Source organism: Pectinophora gossypiella, chromosome 1 (assembly GCF_024362695.1).
Source record: "Pectinophora gossypiella chromosome 1, ilPecGoss1.1, whole genome shotgun sequence".
NCBI classification, from domain to species: Eukaryota; Metazoa; Arthropoda; class Insecta; order Lepidoptera; family Gelechiidae; genus Pectinophora; species Pectinophora gossypiella.
In genome coordinates, this window is record NC_065404.1 from 13,271,614 (window position 1) to 13,295,451 (window position 23,838).

General features: G+C 37.6%; 2 protein-coding genes across 2 annotated transcripts; one reads left to right on the top strand and one right to left on the bottom strand.

Annotated features, from left to right (window-relative positions):
- Positions 1-7,732: 7,732 nt before the first annotated feature.
- Positions 7,733-16,963, bottom strand: LOC126375178 (integrin beta pat-3-like). The gene is made up of 8 exons (XM_050022384.1): positions 16,745-16,963; positions 15,362-15,756; positions 14,276-14,801; positions 13,841-14,190; positions 12,369-12,509; positions 11,247-11,406; positions 10,430-10,823; positions 7,733-8,129 (listed from the first exon to the last, which is right to left on the bottom strand). The coding sequence occupies exons 1-8, from the start codon at positions 16,880-16,882 to the stop codon at positions 7,903-7,905; spliced, it is 2,331 nt and encodes a 776-aa protein (XP_049878341.1). The 5' UTR covers positions 16,883-16,963; the 3' UTR covers positions 7,733-7,902.
- Positions 16,964-17,454: 491 nt separating this feature from the next.
- LOC126377300 (integrin beta pat-3-like) lies at positions 17,455-23,799 on the top strand. The gene is made up of 8 exons (XM_050025356.1): positions 17,455-17,626; positions 18,940-19,337; positions 19,476-19,995; positions 20,406-20,743; positions 21,407-21,517; positions 21,956-22,157; positions 22,594-22,978; positions 23,375-23,799. Exons 1-8 carry the CDS (start codon positions 17,504-17,506, stop codon positions 23,581-23,583), a joined length of 2,286 nt encoding a protein of 761 aa, XP_049881313.1. The 5' UTR covers positions 17,455-17,503; the 3' UTR covers positions 23,584-23,799.
- The last annotated feature ends 39 nt before the right edge of the window (positions 23,800-23,838 follow it).

Here is a 23,838-nt window from a genome sequence, read left to right on the forward strand (position 1 = left end):
CATGTAATTGCTGTTTGTCGGAATTATTAAGTCCTGTGTGAGTTCAATAGTGATGTCTAATTCTACTTACTCTATGATTCTACTCAAGTATTGTCCCTTTTAAAAGTATTATGTATTCCTTTTAATAATAAAGGAGAGTGTTTACTTCAATTAATATTCATTTAAAAATATTATTCAACTTCTCTCGTGTGGATTGTGAGGGCAATGACCGACTATATCAACTCTTCTGTTAGGGTTACTGTTGAGCCGTCAAAGGCCCCTGATATGGCTCATGTAACAACTAACTAACTAACGGCTTAACGTAGGTACCTTCCGAAGCACGGATCATCTTACTTTCGAAAAATTTGGTACCGTCAATGTCCTAACCAAACTAGGAATTACCAAGTGATTTTTGTGGTAAGTCACCACTGGGATTCGAACCCGGGATGTCTGGATGGTGAGCTCAACAGAGACGCACTGGACCACAGAGGCCGTTAATTAGTAATATTACTATTTTTTATTCAACAAGGAACAAGGAAGATATATCTTTATATGTATGTACTAGATTGACCTTCAATATTTGTTTTACTCATAAAGTAAACATTAAAAAGTGCTTATCAACCCAGTACGCATTACGAAATGCATCGATCGCTAGCTCTGTCCTTGTCATTCCTTCGTGCCCTTTCATCCAGGACCATAAAACTGCTTTTATTTTGACTATTTACACAACAATTATTTTTTTTAACATTTTAGTACATTTTTATGATGATTACGAATATAACTGCATTAAAATTTTGAAAGAATATGTAAGATTAATCGAGATATAAACAAATGTCCTAAAACGCGCTATCAAAGTTTTCTCGCCGCGGCGTATATATAGAACGGACGAAGCGACACTAAGCGGGGAGTCCGTTTCTACTCAGGGAAGTAGAATAGGGTGTGAATCTACTCTGAATCACACCGCAACGTGAAGCCATGCAGCCTGGCAGAGCCATGGTGGATCTCTCGGGGCGCCTACGTCGTCACCACTTTCGGGTCATACATACCCATCATACGGACCTCGCATGGTCATAATCGGCCGCCGAAGGCCAATCAACGCAACCGCTACGCGCGATTATCAATTGGGAGCCGCACAAGTGCACCAATCATTCAAGCAAGCAAGTAATACAAGAGTAACATTCTCGACCCCACTGCAGTAGAAGCTTTGACTCTCTTTTATCACTTTAATGGAATGAATAGCAGGGATCACTGTAAATAAAATAACATACTAGGAGCGCCTGGTATTATGTTTACTGATAGCATGACAACTAACTTACGCTAGCTAAGCCGACGTCATCAGGCTATAATTGGCTATAAATGTTGCCACTAGGAGAAATAATATAGAATTTTCAGTAAAATAGAAGTACTTACAGTTTTAATGATATGGTATGTATATAAATATAAGTGATTATAAATGGTTACGTTAGGTAACTAACACGTACCTAACTAGGTATTTGATTAATTTTCAACAAAAACATTTGTATAGAATGTTGGAGATTCCATTCATGGTAACACTTTGATGGTGTCAGCTTTGCAAGTCGGTTGTTTCTCAAAAGACAATGCTTTGTTTTTTTATACCATGGTTGGGATCAAAAGCTTAAACTTATCTGCTGACGATTTGTGACCCCAATACCGGTTACGAGAAAGAATTACGTTAAATAATTTTGAAGACGTAACCCAATTATTCCATCATTTTCGTTAAAAGATAAGATAAAATAATGATAATGGTAGCACTAATAAATCTGTTACCAACAGTAATTACTATTACGACATAAGATTTTATGATCAGCTGCCAAAAGCCAAAATAACCATATGCAGGGGAATACAAAACCGGTTTAATAATAATTGGATCCGAGCATTCTTTGTTGTGAGTTGTGACAAAGCATTCACGACCTTTCCCGTCTCGATGTTTATGAATAAGCAAATGTAGCAGATTCAAACATGGCTATAAATTTTCTGGCAGGCGTAAAATACTTTTCGTGGGAAATTAATTTAAACACACAAAGTAGTTATTTAATTGTTTAATCATCGTGTCAATTCGTAGGTTAAGTGTACACGATTATTTACTTATCTACATCAAAATACGAATTGTATTCCAAATCAAGGATCATCGGTGTGAGCCTAATGGATGTCTAAAATGTTCCTATGAAGGACTTTCCAATCGACGTTTCCCAAACACACGATATATGGCGTTTTTCACTTTTATCGTGATAATTACCTATTTTCTCATTGCTAGGGTAGGTACATAAAATTATTTAAAAATGTAATATAATAAAACAATTTTTTGCTTGATATTTGGACCACGAGGAGCTCGATGGCCCAGCGGTAAACGCGCTCGGTCTGCGATTGTTGAAGTTAAGCAACTTTCGCAAAGGCTGGTCATAGGATAGGTGACAACTAAAAAAAAAGAAGTTTTCATCTCGAGTTCCTCATTGCTTCGGAAGGCACGTTAAGCCGTTGGTCCCGGCTGCATTAGCAGTCGTTAATAACCACCAATCCGCACTGGGCCCGCGTGGTGGTTTAAGGCCCGATCTCCCTATCCATCCATAGGGAAGGCCCGTGCCCCAGCAGTGGGGACGTTAATGGGCTGGTGATGATGATGATTTGGACCACATTATGTATAGAATGAAGTTGCTACCTATATTACTTTTCTTTATTTTGACCAGAATAATAATGGGTGCAAGTTGTAAAATTGTACCTTGGTGTAATAAAAAGGGTCATCATTTATACCCAAAAACAAGATGCATGTTTGTTATTCATGAAATTAGAAGTTTAATCGAAGAAAAAACTTAACAACGCCATCTATCGTGTTTTTCGGGAATTTTATTACCTGATTTAAAAATGAACTCCAAACGGAAAAGAACTCGAGCTCGACTCGCCCCGTAAAAACGACTCGAGCGATTAAAAAGACTCGAATTCCATGTTGCGCTCAAGAGCTCATATAGACTTTAGTTCTCTAGTCTTGGGAGTCTTATTGTAACGAGTCGAGTCGTGCAATTTCCAGTCGAGCTCAAAATTTAGGACCCAAAAGACTCGAGTTCTTAACATCTCTACTTGTAGACCAACGAGGGTGGTTAGAAAAATAATATTATTGAAACATTAAATTTGTAGAGTTGTTTGGTAGAGAGCCAGAATGTACCCTGTACCCACAACAGGGGGGTTAAAAAGGCCACATCAAAGCAATTCATTTAAGAAACCAATATTGCAATTTGACATTTGCGCATATAGGTACAATAAGTAAGTTTGTGAAGGAAATAAATATTTTTATATATTATTATTATTATTAGGTGCGCAATGCAAACAAATGTCAAATAGCAAAAATGCTTTTTTAAGTGAATTGCTTTGATGTGGCCTTTCTAACCCCCCTGTTGTGGGTACATAGTAATGTTAGTTTTTTTATTCCGTAGTTTGATAATATTAATTACCTATTTATTTGTTCATCGCGTGATAAATGTTATTGTTTTTTAATGTTGTGTTTTTTTGCAATAAATCGTTTTGTATTGTATTGTAAATGTATCTGTAACTACCCCAATTGAGAATATAATCGTGCGCTGATGTTATTTTTCTCGTGCCTAAACATCAGAATACAAAATTTACACTTATAAAATGGGTTTAAACATTGAAGATAATTGATACGTTCGTATTTTCTTAAATTATATTTTGTATTCTTAAACGAATTAAGTTTAATGCTTATAAACGGCCTTTAAACGTCCCACTGCTGGGCACAGGCCTACCCTCAATCAACCGGAAGGGGTATGGAGCATACTCCACTCCGCTGCTCCAATGCGGGTTGGTGGAGGTGTTTTTACGGCTTATAACCGGGACCAACGGTTTATATAATATAGGTAGTTAAGTTGTATACAGTAATATCTTATAACTTAAAAACTAGATATTAATTATACTTAAAGTACTAGGTAGGTAGTTATTATATTGGTGGAACTTGAATAATTATACTTCTTTAAGTAGTTAAAGTTATTATTAACAGTTGCGAAATTCATTCTAAGTCTTTTTATTTCGTGAGATTCTTTCATGTCTATTGTCCTTTACATGAATAATGACATAATTCATTATGACGAAATTAGAGTTATTATTGCCGAGTTATGATGTATAGTAAATCTTTATTATAAAACACAGTTGGCTCGACCATGATAGACGGCGATACGGCTCACCTATCACAACCATCACGGTCAAACAGAAAGCTCGGTGAGATTTGGTAGTTAGTTCTTCTTGCGATAGATGTACATCTGACTACCCCAATTGCGATATAGCCTTGAGCTTATGTTATGTGATATCATAGAAAAAACACGAAAATACATCCATCCATCCAACATAGGACTTCGTATCAACATGACTACAAGTTTTCTTTGATTATTTGTCGCTCTGCCCACCCCATTAGGGTCTACAGGCGTCAGTATATGTACATACCTAGACATACCTATATAATAATGTATTGGTCGATTTTGATGTTTTTTTGTTTGAGTTAGTCCGTAGTAGGTTTTTGTTTACAACTGGTTCCGGTAGATGGCACTGTAATCGGACAGGACTACGAATAGTTTGCTAATTAGACCGAATTATCTTAGAAATACCAAATTGAAGACAGCGCTCTCCACATAGATGTGTCTCAGATCAATAAATGGCAGTCGGGTAAAGCGTGGCAGTATGAAAACTGCTTTAATAGTGACTTAGGGACTAAAAGTCCTAAAACGCGGTATTAAAGTTTTCTTACCGCGCGGTATATAACAAAAAGAATTGAACTTTTCGTTGGGGAGTCCCTTTCTACTCAGTCAGTAGCATTAGGATGGAGCTACTATAATTCCACCCTCCTTGAGAGATTGATCTACTATAGCCTGCCTTTGAGATTTGGGTGGTGTCTCTAGCGGCTGATCTCTCTCACGCGGCGAAGCCCTCAGGCGTATAACCTGAGCTCTCTCGTGTCGACGTCCTGTCGCACACTCCAGATGCATTCCCTGGCGCAAGCCTGTGGTCTATATGAGGCGGGGTTCGAAATGAACCAATTACGAGGTTAATCCTCAAACACACTGCAGTAGAAGCTTTGACTCTCTTTTTGACTAAATTAACTTACTCATTACATTTACGCTACATACTAAAAACGAAAACAATGTGATAATACCTTATAATAATAATATTGTAGTTACTCCCATAACTGATTTAACCATCGTATAATTTTCAGACTTCTCTTATAATTTACAGATACAATTTATAAAAAAAGCAGGATTTTGAAAAGGTTTGGATTTCAAAAAACCACAGAACAGAAAACATAGAACCTAATAAGTGTTAATTTTAAATGTGATATACTTAATATTTGTATCTATAACATTGTTGTTAGGTGTAAAATTTAATACTTACTTAGAAAAATATTTTTTTAGGATATTTTACGTTATCAATTATTACGTTTTTTACCGCCTTCAAATAAGGAGGTTCTGTACCTATGTATATGTGTAATAAAATATTATGTTAGTCTCCGTGGGCTTCTAAACACCTATATTTATGTGTATCATCCAATGCATTTTTGCCGCAAATGGCATTAACTGCTTGACCGGACAAATGGTGAGCGCTAAGGGCTCTCACCCGCGTAATAGTGAAAGTTTCATCAAAATCAGTATTTTAAAGCTACATATAGTCAAAAAATATTACTTATAGGTATTTAAAAATAACAATGCAATCGTTTACGTCATTTGTATGAAGGAAGCCATTAGGCGCTTAGCTACTTACAATAATAAAATACTTACACTAGTAAAGTGATATCTACATATTAACAATAACAATCAGCACCTACAATATACAGCCTCTGTAGTCCAGTGGTTGACGCGTTGGACTTACGATCCGGAGGTCCCGGGTTCGAATCCCGGTGAGGATATGTTACAAATATTATCACTTTGTGATTCCTAGTTTGGTTAGGACATTACAGGCTGATCACCTGATGGTCCGAAAATAACATGATCCGTGCTTCGGAAGGTACGTTAAGCCGTTGGTCCCGGTTATTATTTACTGAAGTAATTGAGTAATTGTTACATGAGCCATGTCAGGGGCCTTTGGCGGCTCAATCATAACCCTGACATCAGAGTTGATGAGGCTGGTATTCCACCTCACAACCCACACGATAATAAGAGAATAACTAAGAATTATTGCAATGTATAGGGTCCACATAATATCAGCGTCGTGGTTCACGCCGCGACTTGTGCTGAGTGAGGCCCTTTTATCTCAGGACGTCCACCACCACCTTAATGATCATTTCGACTAACATCCGTCTTGCTTTTTTGTTATTGTTTTACTGGAAATTTCATATGATGTTGTTGTCTTTTTTTGTGTGTGTGGCGCCCTATCATAATAAACTATTTCTATTCTATTCTATTCAATGCATGCTATTAAATTACTTCTAACGGCATCATGTTTTCTACTAACACTGATAAGGGTTTCCTTCATACAAAAGACATCAACAAATTCATTGTTATTGTTCCGTTATAATGTTTTTTTTGACCATTGTTGAAGTACTTATTTGTAACAAACGAAACAAAATATCTCTGTCTCGCTCTCTCACACTTCGGACGTTTAATGGCCGCGTTGTATTTTTGCTTGCTCCCAGTAAAAAAAAAACCTTATAAATTGTTTCTGTCGTGGCCAGATCGTAAAATTGATCATTTCATGATGTGGTCGACCATTTCATGAAATGGTCATAACTTAAGTTGACCATATCGTTGAAACGTCAACGTTTAATGTTATATCAATCAACGTTTGGCCATATCGTTAATGTAGGCGGTGTCCGTGCTATGTGGTGTAATAAAAATGCGAATAGTCGATTAATTTCTTAGGTTCAAAATTACGTGCCTATTCGATATGGAAAATTGAACAATAACATTGATTCATCGATTATAATATCAATCAAGTTTTAAATATAATCGACACCAGCGCCACTATCGGTGGATAATGTTACTAATTTTACGATATGATTGCCAATGTTTGGCCATATCATGAAGTAATCATCCATTTAGTTGCTCATATCGTTAAACGTTTTGTGTTCATTGATCTGGCCAAACTACATCATGATATGGCCAACGAATGATATTCTATTTCATTAAATATGACCATTTCAGGAAATGATCGAGCACATCATGAAACGATCAATTCTATGATCTGGCCACGACATTTCTTTTATGCCCATAATACTTCAACCATAACTGTATAACACTTTTCCCTAAGTTGGACGATAATTGATTTTGCAATATTAATTGAATTTCTTGAGAACTACGTGGACAATGTCTGTAAAATTTGGCACATGTGTATAGAAGCTTGTATATAGACTAACTAATATAATACAAATAATATTAAGTACATACATACGGGTGAAATTGATAACCTTCTTCTTTTTGAAGACGGTTAAAAATTAGATATAAAATTCTATTAGCAGGTCCCTAAATTGAGATCTCGTCTTCTTATCGTGTGGGTTGTGAGATGGAATACCAACCTCATCAACCCTGGTCTCAGGGTTATGATTGAGCCGCCACAAGCCCCTGACACGGCTCATGTAACGATTTCTCACTTACATCAGTAAATAGTAACCGGGACCAACGGCTTAACGATAAAAAAATAATAATTAATAACTAAAAATAAATAAATAATAATAATAAAAAATATTATTAATTTTATTTTAAATTATTTATAATAATTTGAGGGTAAATTGAGATAAAGAATAGAGTAGAATAGAATTATGTTTATTTATCAAAAAACTTAAACATTACTGGCGGACCCCGCACTAGAGTAACCCTGTATCGCGGAGGTCCTGAACAAACACAATATTTCAAGAATGTGTCCTAACCTCCAGGTCACAGGTTGCTTGCTTTTATCCGACAAAGAACAAAATCCGAATTATTTCAATGTGTTATCAACAGATGGCTTGCGGAAGGCAGGGTTCCGGAAGGTGGTTGTTGCTGGTTCATAGATCGGGTTGGTAACCAGACCAGCGGCGTCAGCTTCAGAAGCCTTTACGAATCTGTCGTACTCCCGTTTGTCTCTCATGTCGGTTAACAACTTCCACGCCACGAGAGTTAATATTCCAATTAGAAGTAGGCTGAATAGAAACACGCCGCCATAAACTGTAAAAGAAAATATTCATATATGTTGTATGTAGATATAGGTATGTAACAAAAGTCACCTAAAAAGTTGTCGTCTTCTATCGTGTGGGTTGTGAGGTGGATTACCAAGCTCATCAAGCCTGGTGTCAGGGTTACTATTGAGCTGCCAAAGGCCCCTGACATGGCTCATGTAACGACTACTTACTTACATCAGTAAGTATAGTAACCGGGACCAACGGATTAACGTGCCTTCGGAAGCACGGATCATCTTACTTTCGGACAATCAGGTGATCAGCTTGTAATGTCCTAACCAAACTAGGGATCACAAAGTGATTTCTGTGATATGTCCCCACCGGGATTTGAACCCGGGACCTCCGTCCGGATCGTGAGCCCAACTCTCAAACCACTGGACCACAGAGACCGAATGTTGTAAAAAATAATAATCAATTAACATAAATATTCATGAAATATTTTACAGTAAAGCTTCTACCAGATGTAGAGTAAGTACGGTTATCTTATAAGTTTTTTTTACTTAAGTAATGTATATTTTCGACAGATGGCACTACCTACTTTACTGGACAAATAAGGATTGTTGGCGGTTCTTATCTGGCGGTATTGTAAACAACTACGATTCATTGTATATCTTGATGAGTTTTCAAAAATATCTATAGATGGCAGCAGTAATTCTATAATTGATTTAAACATTGTAAAAGCTCGAAAAAGGATCATATTTTCATAAAAAAAAGTACAATTAGAGACTATTTGTAGGTAATAAAATTAAATAAATAATATAACTACAATAATATACAGAATCTTCTACTTCTTATCATGTGGGTTGTGAGGTGGAATACCAGCCTCATCACCCTGGTGTCAAGGTTATGATAGAGCCGCCAAAGGCCCCTGACATGGCTAATAAAAAGTCAAAAAGAGAGTCAAAGCTTCTACTGCAGTGGTGTTTGAGGGTGTAACCTCGTTACGATTCATAGAACCATCTTAGACCGCAGGCTTGTGCCAGGGAATCGGACTGTGCGACAGGACGTCGACATGAGAGAGTTCGGGTTTGGACCCGAAGGCATTCACGACTCACGAGAGACATCTGCCATGAGAGCCCCCCAAATCTCACGGCATCAACCACTCGAGGAGGATGGATTTACAGTAGTTCCATCCTAATACTACCTCACTGAGTAGAAAGGGACTCCCCGAAGAGCTATCTGATCCTTTTCGTTATATACCGCGCGCCACGAAAACTTCGATACCGCGTTGTAGGACCCTTGCGCATTATTAAGGGAGATATTGTGAGTGAATAGAGTGCAACCGATATTGTCCTGCTCACACATTTTATTGTCCCGCAGGCGCAGGTAGCGAGTGTTTGACATTCCTAGTTACAGGGCAGTATGACGTTTATGTTGTTGCCATGAGATGCTGCGGTTGAGTACAAGTTGTGGTGAGTACTAGTTTATAATGTGGTATTATAATCCTCAATATAAAAAAGGTCTAATAAATTATTAGTGAACAACTGGAATAAGTAACTAAATAATTAGGTGTTTTTGGATTATAAATAGGTATTATTGCAAAGCTCTATTCTAATGTCAGTTTTTTTTAGAAATGTTTGTGTGGTGATTGTTATATTTTAATGCATTGTGAGTAATAATCCCCATTAAAAATATGACACCATATAATCATATTTTTCTGTAGGCAGTAATTAAAAACCCGGCAACAGAAGTTGTGTCGATTTTTTTGACAAACAATGTAGTTCTAAAAGACAGTGTACCAGGTCTATTAAAAACGTATGTACTAAAAAGATTGTCTTCGTATAGAAACACAAATAAATAATAATTATTGCACACATTTTAATTTATGTCGGATATAATTATTTTACCAAAAAACTTTTTGTTTTTCTACTATAAATGTCATCATCATCAGCCTATGAACGTCCCCACTGCTGGGGTACGGGCCTTCCCTATGGATGGATAGGGAGATCGGGTCTTAAACCATCACGCGGGCCCAGTGCGGATTGATGGTTATTAACGACTGCTAATGCAACCGGGACCAACGGATTAACGTGCCTTCCGAAGCACGGAGGAGCTCGAGATGAAAACTTTTTTTTTGTGGTCACCCATCCTATGACCGGCCTTTGCGAAAGTTGCTTTACTTCAACAATCGCAGGATGAGCGCGTTAACCGCTGCGCCAACGAGCTCCTACTACTACTATAAATGTAACGTGACTACTTAATTGTAGATTTGCCACAGCTGGCATTAATTATTTACTTGGTCGGACAAATGGGAAGTGCTGACTGCTCTCACCCGGTTGCTAAACTTACCGTAGTAGCTTTCTTGGCAATTCTTGTCCATATTCACCAGTACATCAACTGCATAATTGTCATTGTCATATCTGTATTGGAAATGAGAATAGCATCCCAGATCAACGCGCACGTTTTCACAGAGGAAGGTTTTTTCATTTGACATGTTGGGCCAAGTGTGGTTGCTGTCGTGTAAATGGATGCGTGTGTCGCAAAAGGAGGTGCATTCGGCGATGGTTTTTTTGTTCTGGTAACACAAGACGCATTCCTTGAGGAGTTGACATTGTTGTTGATGGCAGTCGGCGCAGGGCTGTACCACGCAGTCTTCAGGGGTTTGTGAAAATCGAGCGTCCCACGACGCGATCGGATGACACTTGCACTGGCCACACGCACAGTCGCCGCGGTTGTTACAAATCTGAAAAAAAAAACATTACATAAGTATAATTGCATACCAGCGAGATGCCTATTTTATTCGCCTGGGTTATTCATTCATTTTAAAATTAACAGTAGTCACTCATCCGTCCCTTTCCTTTTCGGCGGATAAGAAAATGACGGGTATAACTTTAAATAAAATTAGGAGGTGTATGCAGAAAACCGGGGCGCTCTTTTCATTATTATTTTTTCATATAAAAAGAAACTTTATTTCACATCAGTTTACGTTTGTATGTACGGTCACGAGCATTAATATGTAACTTTGGTACCATGTCACATTCACTTTTTTGACAAATTGAACTGTAAGTCTCACTAAATGTCAAATATGTTAGTGCGACAGAGTCCTAAAGTGAGTACATTATATTGCTCATGACTGTACACAATTGCATGTACCTACTCTGCTTACCTTGCCATGAGCTTGCTTGCAGCCAGTTGTGGAGCACTCACAAGCGTCGCCGCTCCATCCGTCGTCACATTGTATGCACTTCCCACATGAACATCGGCCGTGGCCACTGCATTGGTTCGGGCAGCTATCCTTGTTACACTCACAGTACTTGCCTTCATATCTGCAGAATTATCGAGTTTGCAGTAATATGTAAAGTGCGGGAATATTTAACAGGTTCCGGTTCGAATCCCGGTACCAAACTTGCACCGTCATCATCATCTCCCTAGCATTATTCCGTTTTTCACAGAATCCGCTTACCTAACCGGAAGATTTGACAGATCCGGTTTTTACAGAAGCGACTGCCTGTCTGACCTTCCAATCCAGGGAAAACCAGCCCAATACAGGCTAGATCACATACCTCCGAAAATGTACTTCTCGGAAATGTGGGTTTCCTCACGACATTTTCCTTCACCGTTGAGCACGTGATCCAAACATGAATTCGAAAATAAATTCGACAATCATTCGTTTAAGCCTGTGCTGGATTCGAACCAACTGGGCTACCACGGCACCGAATGTGCACCAATGAGATTTTAATTTATCTTAAGTGCAGTTTTCACTAACACAGTTGGCTGGAACATTTAGACGGCGATACGGCTCACCATCTATCACGTTGGTCTAACACAAAGCTCGGTGAGGCGTGACTTAGTTCAACTTCCGATGGATGTATGTATGACAACACCAATTGAAATATACTCGTGGGATTTTAAAAGTGGCGACTAACCGAGTTATTAGTACTCCGCGGGCGGGGTTTCTGTAGAGTAGAGAATAGAACAGTACCTAGCATCGAGTGGAATAGAACATAAGCTACTTAGTAGTAAGTACTCCACCGGATTCTTCCTAATTACGAGTAAATTCTAAAATGTTTATCCCTATTTTTGTTTTGATTACTAACATACTACTTAATTATGTTTGAGCTGTAATTATAGTAAGTGGTAGAGACGCTAATTTTTCATTTTACATGTGCCTGCATAATTATTTAAAGGTCTCCTACTCTGGCGCTCAAAATCTGTGATAGACCCGGCGCTGTGACTGACTTGTTATTTAGTTCCAACAATTTATTGATAAGCTTTTTTTTTAATTTACCCTGGCTGACACTTGCATACACCGCAGATACACGAACCGAAACCATTGCAAATGGGCCCTGAGCCACTGGGCGGCTTACAGCTCTCCTCACCACTCCCAATCGTGGTATTACTAGTTGTGCACGCGCATATGTCACCGATTCTGAAAAAAAATGCAAAAATTGCAGATGTGTCGTATTTTCAATTAAAGCAGCTCGTAAATTCTACAAAAAGCCTAATCTACGAAGAACTGTTAAGGTGGTCTGTATTTTTATAATGACTTTTTTCACTTGAATGATGGACTTCCCAGGCTACGTTCACCAAAACCAGTATAGATGGCGTTGTTCAGTTTTAACGTGATAATTACCTATTTTCTCATTACTCGGCTACATAATTATTTCAAAATACAATGTAATGGCAGAAGCATACTTAACATAACCAGCCTATATACGTCCCATTGCTGGGCACAGGCCTCCCCTCAATCAACCGGATTGGGTATGGAGCATACTCCACCACGCTGCTCCAATGCGGGTTGGTGGAGGTGTTTTTACGGCTAATAGCCGGGACCAACGGCTTAACGTGCCCTCCGAAGCACGGAATCATCAACAGCATTAACAGCCTCCGTGGTCTAGTGGTTAGTGCGTTAGGCTCACGATCTGGAGGTCCGGGTTCGATTCCCGATGGGGACATTGTCGAAATCACTTTGTGAGACTGTCCTTTGTTTGGTAAGGACTTTTCAGGCTTGAATCACCTGATTGTCTGAAAAAGTAAGATGAAGCATACTTATATAAAAATAATTAATTGTTGCTTGATATTTGGATCACATTATGTATAGAATTATGTTGCTGCCTATATTGCTTCTCTTTATTTTGATCAGAATAATAATGGGTGGAAGATGTATTTGTGCCTGAGTGTAATAAAAGATTCCATGTAGATGCATATGTCTGTTATCCATGAAATGAGAAGGTTAAACGAAGAAAAATCTGTACAGCGCCATCTATATTGATTTTGAGGAACGTATCCTGAAACTTCCCTCATTGTCTAAACATCATGATTACCCTGAATGATATCAATGAGAGCCGGAACGATAGTATCTACCATGGCAAGTAAAATAAAAGTTCATATAACTACAGCAAGTATTTAAGCGGTGCAAATAGAAGAGCTGATGTGATCAGGGGCCTCTAACACCGCTTGGAAGACAAAGAATAGGCTACTTGACAACCTAGTCAAATGAGATACTTTTTACGAAACGTCAAATCAAAAGTTTTCTTTGGAGTTTGTTCGGAAATACTGTTCTGTGACGTCAGAAATAAAAGCGGTCAAACGTCGTACTCATTGTCACTAATTCATCAATAAAATTCGAAAATTAGTCGAAAAGTAAGTAAGAGATTGATTTTTGATCATTTTAGTTTTGCTTCTATTTCTAGATTAGCATTTTATAATTTATATTTGACTTAATCAAATACTCTATTATATCATCAGTTTATTAATTACCTGTTAGGATTACATTCACAGATCCCGCACTTCTTGGTACCTTGATATGAACAATACTCATCATTGGTTTTGACATTATCTGTTTCGCAATTACATCTAGCTATATCAATATTTAAAGTTAGTCTCTCTTTTATTCCTTCAACTGCTATGTCTATATTAATATGTTGCTTGTCATAGTATTGTAAAAGTTTAATATTTCCTTTGAAATGCTTTTCAGTCCCATACGTTACGTTGCAATACGGATTATCTTTAGGGTGATTTGCGCAATCTGGTTCGAAGGTGATGTTCAGATGTTTACGATCTTCGGGAGACGCCGAATGTACTTTAAGTCGCATAACACGGGTAATTTCCTAGAAAGAATGATATTGTCATTAAAAGTGTCCACATTATGAACTTACGTAAATATGTAAATAAACACTAAATGCTCGTAGGTACCATGTAAATTTTGGACAGTATTTCTTCCAACTTTTTCTCCTCGAACTCAATATGACGTTTACCGTCTATTTTTTTTTCTGTAAAGTGTGTGCTCTTTGAACCTCTTATATAAGTAGCTAACTCCTTGTAACGGGTTTCGTGATCCTTTTTCACGACAAATATTATTGTTGCTTCTTCGTCTATAGCTAGTTTGTTGATCATGCTCACGGATGGATAGTCCATTTCAAGTTCTTTAGTGTAGCTACCATTTTTGGTGTAACATTTTCCATCATAAGGTTGCACTATACCTGCCCATTTGCCATCTCCTGCTGAATGGTATAGTTCATCTGTGACAAAGACTATGATTTTCGTGGATTGTTCCCTCCAACCTATTTCTTCTTTACAGGTTATTACTTGCGCAAGGGCATCGAATCCACCTTGATTGTCGTAATTCACACCCTGTGCTTTGACAGCATTCTTAAATAGTTCAACATCTTCTGTCAATTTGATTGCATGAATGAACGAGTACGCTTTGTTACTTGGGTCACTGTGGACATAAACGTTAATTGCATTAAAGTTTACAATAGCCAATTCAATTTAATATAGTTTTATGTATAACTGTTTTATATTGCTTTATATAACAACGATCATTGACTATCTTCGTTATCTTATATCAAAGACAATGAAGTTGCTGATTATGTATGCTGAGGATTTGGTTAAGGTGACATTCAAGACTAGGTCAGACAAATACTGAGCGCTATGAGCACTCATTCAGTAAAGGAGAGGTGTTATGGAGTACTTTACAGCCAACAGAAGAGCTATTCCATTATTTGATTTGGATTGAGAAGTGGTTCCCATGAAAAAAACAGATTTCGCCAGGGAGATGGAGATGGATGGACTGTGGTTCTGTAGCACACCGGTTTGCTTCTCAATCGGGGAGCGCCGGTTCGGACCCTGGTACCGGACTTACACGCAGTTTTCAATAACGTTGGTCTAACAGAAAGCTCGGTGAGGTGTAGGTACCTAGTTCATCTTGCGATGGATGTACCCTTGACTACCCCATTGGGATATAGTCTTGAGCGTATGTTAGGTTAGTAATAAACGTACCGTACGTAGGGCGCGGTCTTTTTATCAACGAATGTACCTAAACCAAGGTAAACGTTTTTGGTTTTCTTCTTCATTTCCTCGTAAATATGCACGCTTGCGTCTGTCACGGCTTCCATGATAGATTCCATTGATTTCGAGGCATCAATGAGAAAATACAGATCAGCCGGGTAATCTTCAGCTCTTTTGAATGACATGTGAAACTGTACCGTATCACCAGGTCGTAAGCTCACATGATACCGTTGAGGTTTGATTTGGGTTATGTTTATAGGCCCTGAGTTAAATGGTTGGTCTTCTTTAACTTTGCTAGAACTTTTAGGGTCTTCTATAGAAGCAGCATCGCATCCAGTATTATTAATAACATCGGGTGCCATACAGCGTGTACCGTTGAAATTATCCTGAAATATTATAATACCTACGTTGTTAATATCTTCAGCTTGTCTAGGGTAAACATGCTGTCCTATTGTAGGTATATTTACTGTACTATGTGTAAATATTGATATTGATACTATGGATAGCATAGTTTCAGTATAATTGATAGACGTAGACAATTTAGCTTATTTTCAAAGCCAAAAATTCGACGAACTATTTGTCCCATTCGATGTGCCAACACAACATATGGGTGTAAAACCTCTACCTACGCCTTCGGGGATACAAGCCTGATCATTACGTTGTTGAAGTGCCGATGTCTAGTTTTGCGGTTGCTATGATCTTCTATCGTGGGTTGTGAGGTTGAGTACCAACCTCATCAACCCTGGTGTCAGGGTTACTATTGAGCCGCCAAAGGCCCCTGACATGGCTCATGTAATGACTACTTACTTACATCAGTAAGTATAGTAACCGGGACCAACGGCTTAACGTGCCTTCGGAAGCACGGATCATCTTACTTTCGGACGATCAGGTGATCAGCTTGTAATGTCCTAACCAAACTGAAAATTAATTTTTGTGATATGTTCCCACCGGGAATCGAACCCGGGACTTCCAGATCGTGAGCCTAACGCTCAACCACTGGTCCACGGAAGTCGTTAGTCGCTATGATGAAACACCTACAACATTATAAATACTAAACTACTACTACATTTTGTGTCGCATATTCACAAGACTGCTGCTGCTGCCTAATACCGGGCAGCAGCGGTATCAGTACTGGTTGGAGGCCGAGGAAATGGATTCTGGTAGGGCTCTAGCTAGAAAATCACGGATTGAGAAATTTGTCGGTGTACTGCGGAACGGAAGGCGATCGGGACAACCACCGTTCTACACGCCCTATCTATGGAGTAATGAAGGCGATTACTCCACCGACAAGAGCTCTTAAATAAAGAGAGAGAGATATTTACAAGCTTGTTTTGATTTTAAAACTTGTAGCGTATATATAGGGAAATTTCTTACCATGGCACACCACCGACATAGATGAACATCTCTTATACACGCCCCGCAAGACTTATGCACTGCGCAGGGATCAGATAAGTCTCCATACATAATTTGCAACAACAAAAAGTATAAAATGCACATGCGTAGTTGAGCCATATTGGATCAAAATTTAACGGTGATTGAATTTATTGAATTAGTTTTGTCCTGTGTCAACAAACGGGAAAACGTGTCTTTTATTTTAACTTACCAACCTACTAATGAATATATTGTTATTTATTAAGGGATAGACACTCAAATTACGTAGGTATTATTCGTAGATTAGGTAATTATATCGTAACGAATTCTGAGGGGATGATTCAGACCATGATTCTGAGTTTAACACCAAGGCTATCTTCTAAAAATTATATCTAATCCCACCTTGTCCTTCTTCTGGCTTCCTCGGGTAGCGATGTGCTAATGACAACTTAAGATTAACGTTGGTTATACTTAGGTTTTCAATTACAGTACATATTACACACAAACTTCACCTAATTTTAGTTTGACAGCTTTTAAAGTCATGCCCTCCTTCACATACAAGAAGTGTAAGATAGGGATAGAGATAGTTTTAGTCCTGTCAAAGTTACCCGAACCGACACTCTATGTTGATACTTCGCCTTAACACGATAGCGTCATAATGCACAAATACCAACAACAGGAAAAAGCTTTTCATTGTGTAGCACTATATTAAAAGTATCATCATTTTACAATACATTTCAGTTGTGATGGTATACATTTAAAATGGAGTATATTTTTTTAATATTGCTATCGTACATTGGTGTCGTATATTCACAGTCTTGTGTTGATTTTAAAACTTGTGGCGAATGTATAGGGAATACTCTTCAGTGTGTATGGTGCTCTGACGTAAGTTGAATTACATCAATCTTATTTCAATGCTATTGTTACTATTGAGCCGCCAATGGCCCCTGACATGACTCATGTAACGACTACGTACATACATCAACAAGTAGTAACCGGGACCAACGGCTTAACGTGTCTTCCGAAATACGGAAGACACGGACGGATTGGCGGCTCAATAGTAACCCTGACACCAGGGTTGATGAGGTTGGTAATCCATCTCACAACCCACACGATAGAAGAATGCTATTGTTGTGTATTGTCTATGAGCAGGCTGGATAACTCGGCACATCACTGATCTACACCATTCTTCTTCATGTCGTTTCGATGGCATTAAAATTTTTTCAGCCCAGTATTCTCACCAGTTTCTCCTAATCTACAGTCATGAGTAATATCATGTACCCACTTTAGAACCCTGTCGCTCTATCATATTTGACATTTAGTAAGATTTACGGTTTCATTTGTCAAAAAAGTTAATGTGACATGGTTTCAAAGTGTATACAATATTAGTACTGGTAACCGTACATCATTGAAGGGGTATAAAATGGGCCAATATTCCTAAGTGTTTTCATATTATTATAAGTTTTTATTTATGGTTAGTTATTTATTATTAGGCCACAAAAAAATAAAAAAAAAGTTTTCATCTCGAGCTCCTCCGTGCTTCGGAAGGCACGTTAAGCTGTTGGTCCCGGCTGCATTAGCAGTCGTTAATAACCACCAATCCGCACTGGGCCCGCGTGGTGGTTTAAGGCCCGATCTCTCTATCCATCCATAGGGAAGGCCCGTGCCCCAGCAGTGGGGACGTTAATGGGCTGGTGATGATTTATTATTAGGCACATTCATTAATGTTAATATAATTTGCCTAACTCTTGTACAGGGTATTAGTGACACCGTACCGAATACTGAGGGGGGTGATTCAGCTCATGATTCTGAGTTAATATCCAGTGGAATATTCCGTCGCAAAATTTATGATTTTATTGTGTGTTTCAAATTATTTTCAGTCCCATATCTTTCCGACGGAAAATTCTCGATGTCAACTCAGAATCATGGTCTGAATTATCCCTCAAAGTTTTCGTTATGATGTCACTAACGCCCTGTATATCCTCGTAAGGCCCGGATTTCCAGACACAATAGTTAAACAATGGGATTTGGATTTTAAAAGGACTTTGGGCCTTACGACCATATAGATAATAGGTACTTACTTAACTTATTTATTGAAATTAAATAGCACTCTGTCCTATCGTATAATGTTGGATATGGTTATAAAAACACTTCTGTTACGAATTTATTTCGAAACACTACAGAACTGTTATTTTCAGGAACTTCATTCGGGATCGAGATGCGAGTCAAGCACCATTGTTACGAAGTCCTGGTGCAAGGCGTCAGTAAATCCTAAATCAGATTTCAAAATAACCAAAGACGCCGCTTTTTTGAGCTCCAAAAATCCTAAAATAAATGCTGTACAGTTCAAACCTCAGAACATAACGATCAAAGCTCGACCAGGAAAAAAAATCCAGTTTAAAGTGTCTTACAAGCCTGCAATAGATTATCCTATAGATATTTACTATCTGATGGATAATTCCTATACTATGAAAGACCATAAAGACAAATTGACCAATCAGGCTACAAAAATATACAATGCATTAAAAGAATTGAGTAACAACGTATATTTCGGAGCTGGCAGCTTCGTTGAGAAAATGGCGCTTCCTTATGCAGAGTATGTAACTTTTTATTTTAGTAATTTGACAGAAATATTCATTTTTCCTAATAGCAATTGTAGTGCCTTCGTATTTGGTATAAATACTTTTTGGGATACAATTTTCATGACACTCATACAAGCTTTATTTCCTTACAGCGAGACCCAGCATAATTTGAACACTTTCATTAACCATTTATCACTGACCGATAACATTGCTAATTTTGTAAAAGTTGTAAAAGCTGTACAACACACGGGGAACTACGACACTCCAGAAGGAGGATTTGACGCCTTAATGCAGGTTATGGTGTGCGATGAAATCAAATGGAGAAAAGAAGCTAGGCGTCTCATCATTTATTCTACTGACTCCACTTACCACAGTGCAGGAGACGGTAAAATGGTGGGCGCTTACAAACCAAATGACATGAAATGTCATGTCATAGACGGTAGTTACGATAAAAATGCATCGTTAACATATGACTACCCATCTGTAAGTCAGATTAATAAGATAGCTAGTGAAAAGGGCATTACTATATTTTTTGCTGTGCTCAAAGAAGTTGAAACTGAGTATAAAGCGTTGGCGCAGAAAGTTCAGGGATCAAAAACTGTCCGTTTAAACCAGGATACCACTGTTAACAGTGATTCAGATCTAGTGGCTCTTATTACAAAAGAATATACGGTAAGTAGATAACTGAACAGAGATTATAACAGTCATTAAGGAAAATTTCAACTCAAAAATCAACATTAAGGAAACTAATATAAGGAAAATTTAAAATGCATTTTAAATAAAGTACTTATACGAAAATAGGTACTGATCTATGAATACATTTTATTATTTATTCGCAGGTACTGGTTAAATAAAGTATGTAGATATAGGGAATAATTAAATGCTATAATAAGCGCAAATAGAAATTGCAGTTATTTTTACTGGATGAAACATAACGTGCAAATATAAATGTTGCTTTTATTAGCGTTCTGTAATTTTAGTGCTTGTAGACAATGGTAGGCCATTGTCTACTAGGTAGGCAGTTTTCTTTAAATATTGTTGGTTTTGGTGCATTTTCTTAAAATAACCTGTGTCGTTTTAAGAGTCTGGTGCGAGGCCTGGAAATGGATCGTGGATCAGTGCCATCACACTTGGAACTGACATTTGACCCACCGTGTAATAAAACGAACAAGTGTGAAGTGGTCCATGATGCTCCTGTCGACATTAGTGTTACACTTCAAGTGAAAAGATGTCCCGGTGGCAAGAAGTACACAGATACTCTGATGTTTGGGCCTGTGGGGTTATACGAGAAATTGACAGTAGACATTGAAGTCCAATGTCAGTGCGACTGTGAAAAGAAAGGGAAAGGTGTTGCAAATTCACCTAAGTGTAGTTCAAGCGGTACCTATCAATGTGGAGTGTGTAGTTGCAATGACAACAGGTATGTATTATTATACATTAGGGGTCTTGGCGGCTCAATATACTCATACACCAGGGTTGATGGGGTTGGTAAACCACCTCATAAACACATTAATTAAATAAATTAAAATAAATAAATAAACATATATCACAATAAGTATATCACATTAATTAAATAAATTAACCAAATAAACAATTACTAGCATTAATTAACCGGGACACGAGTATAAAAGATATTGTAGAAGTATTTTCTTAGTACTTTTGTGTGTGTTTATGGGTGGTTTACCAATTTATTAATTTATTTAATTAAAATAAATAAACGTATATCACAATAAGTATATCACATTAATTAAATAAATTAACCAAATAAACAATTACTAGCATTAATTAACCGGGACACGAGTCTAAAAGATATACGTACAAAATACTATTAGATATACATGTTATTACTAGAGACTCTTTCCTGCAGACAAACTGTTTAAATAGTTTTGCAGGGCATTGATAAATTGTATTTTTAGTATTAAGATTGAATAAATAAATAAATAATTCATATTTCTAGTTCTTTTAGGTTTCATTTAGATTTAGTACATTGACTTCTAGAGAGCTTACTTTCTTACCATGAATCGTAGAATGAATAGGTACTTTTTTGTCTAGACCATTATATTTATTTTAATTACAATTTTAGGTATGGTGATATTTGCCAATGTACTGGAAGCTCTACCGAAGAACTTGATATTCAGAATTGTAAAGCAAACAGTAATGATACTGAAGTTTGTAGTGGACGAAGCATTTGCAGGTAATATTTGTATATAATTCTATTGAAGTGTTCTTTTGGATGTAATGTTTTTTAGGTGAGGTATGTTTGGTATTGGCGTAGTTGTCGGAATTAGCCGACTAAAAATAAAAGGAGGATAATACATACTTCAACATTAGTTCTGGTCGTTGTTTGAGGAAGTTGAATCGAGTTTAATTAAAATAGTCTAATTGTAATATAAATGTTATTAATACATACAGCTTGTTTCAGTATTGGTTGATAAACTGTTACTGTCGGGTAGCATATTAGCTGGATGACTTTAGCTGATAGCCATTGATGTAATGTTACCATTGCTAATAGCAGTGCTACTTACGATACGTTATGTATAGGCTACAGAGCCTAAGGCCTTGTCATTTTCTATTTAAATCGATTAACATACCTAGTAATTACCTACTCTTTAAATTGTTCGATTTATTTCAGATGTGGAAAGTGCGAGAAATGTTGGTCTGGATATTACGGTGATAAGTGCCAACACAAGTTAGGGTGTTTGACGAATGAAGGCAGGGTGTGTTCGAACAACGGCAACTGCTCCCTCAGCACCTGCGTATGTTTCCCAGGCTGGAATGGTACTGATTGTTCCTGTGCCACCAGTACGGATGAGTGCATCGGAGCCAACTCTGAGGTAATTCCAAGTTTGTAAACACATACTAAGTACTCGTTCGAGCATCTTAACATCCCGTTGTAGATGGGTTTTCAAGTATTGTAAAACCGTTATCATCATCAGTTTGACGTCTGTGACGTCTGCCAGCTGTTGATGCCATATAAATTGAGCCAAAATTTGCATGGTAACTTTTTGTTTCACTGTGTTTCTTGGATTAGTTTCGTACAGAATGTGTGCACGATAGTATGTGTATGTGCATATTATGTAATTCTAATATTATGAGGTCATACCCCATAATAGTAGGCAAAAATAGAAGCTCAGAACAAAAGTCATCAGAAAGTAACTTATAACCACACTTGGAATCCAATTCCTATCCTGAGTTCCCTAATTTGAATCAGGTAGGACTAGTTCAGACTGGAAATCATAACAGCAATGTTTAAATGTATGTTGTTTTCAGGTATGCTCTGGAAACGGGGAATGTAAATGCGGCGAATGCGTTTGTACAAAACGAGATTCGAAAAACGAATTATATACTGGAAAATATTGTGATTCATGCGACACGTGTGCGGATGACCGCTGCAAACAACTAGAAGATTACGTTGAATGTAATTACATAGATAAAAAATCTATTTGCGACCGAAAGTTTGAGGTTAAGACGAATCGCACAGTGCTAAAGTTAAATATGACTGAAATGAAAGAATCTTTGTGGTCAGACGCTAATTGGTGCAAGAAGAAGTTATCTGATGACAGTAGTATCATTTTCAAATATATTGATGGAAGGAATCATACCATGATTTTGATACAGAAGGAAAAGGAAATGCCTCCTGTCGCAAATATTTGGAGTGAGTACCTCACTATTATATAGCCACAGCCTATTGTAAAGTTGTAATACTTATAGTCGAAATGTTGAGCTTTAAACCTATTTGTAGAAATGATAAAAAAAATAATGTGATAAAATGTCGTGGTAAGTCCACATTTTTATCATTACTTTTTATTGTTCTCTGTATAGAATGTTTATTAAGTTAAACCGATATTGATCTCGATGTTACATTTACTATTTTATGCATAATATCACTAATGTCTGATCTAAAGTCGATACAAGCTCCAGAATGAAGTTTAAATGCTACTTCTAATAAAACGTTTATTTTCCCTCTGTTAATATTATGTACTAAGGATGTACATAATATTACTTTACTAGACAAATTATACTTAGTTAAAATATTTTTTTGGATTGGCAGTTCCAATAGGCAGCGCTTTGGGGTCAATCTTGTTGATCGGCATCCTGACAGTGATCGCGTGGAAGGTTCTGGTTAGCATCCACGATGCGCGGGAGTACCGCAAGTTCTACGAAGAATCCAAGGCAGCGGGCTTCGATGTCTCCACCAACCCTCTATATACGCCTCCAGCGGTTAGCATCACCAACCCCGCTTACGTCGCACACCAATGAACGATGAATACCATGGAAAGCCATGATCTGTCCTAACGGTTATTTAGCCTTATTCTTATTGTAGAGGTAAGTTTGTTCACTACCAAAGTCGAGATGACTAGGGAGATGTGTACCTACTGAATTGACAGCACAAGGTTTTGCTTTGCTTTTCATCGGTAGATATATTATGTAGGTACTTTTCAAAGTCCTTGTAAAATAAAATGCAATGTCAATGTATTTAACGATTTTTATTTATACTTACTTTCGCAATTTTTA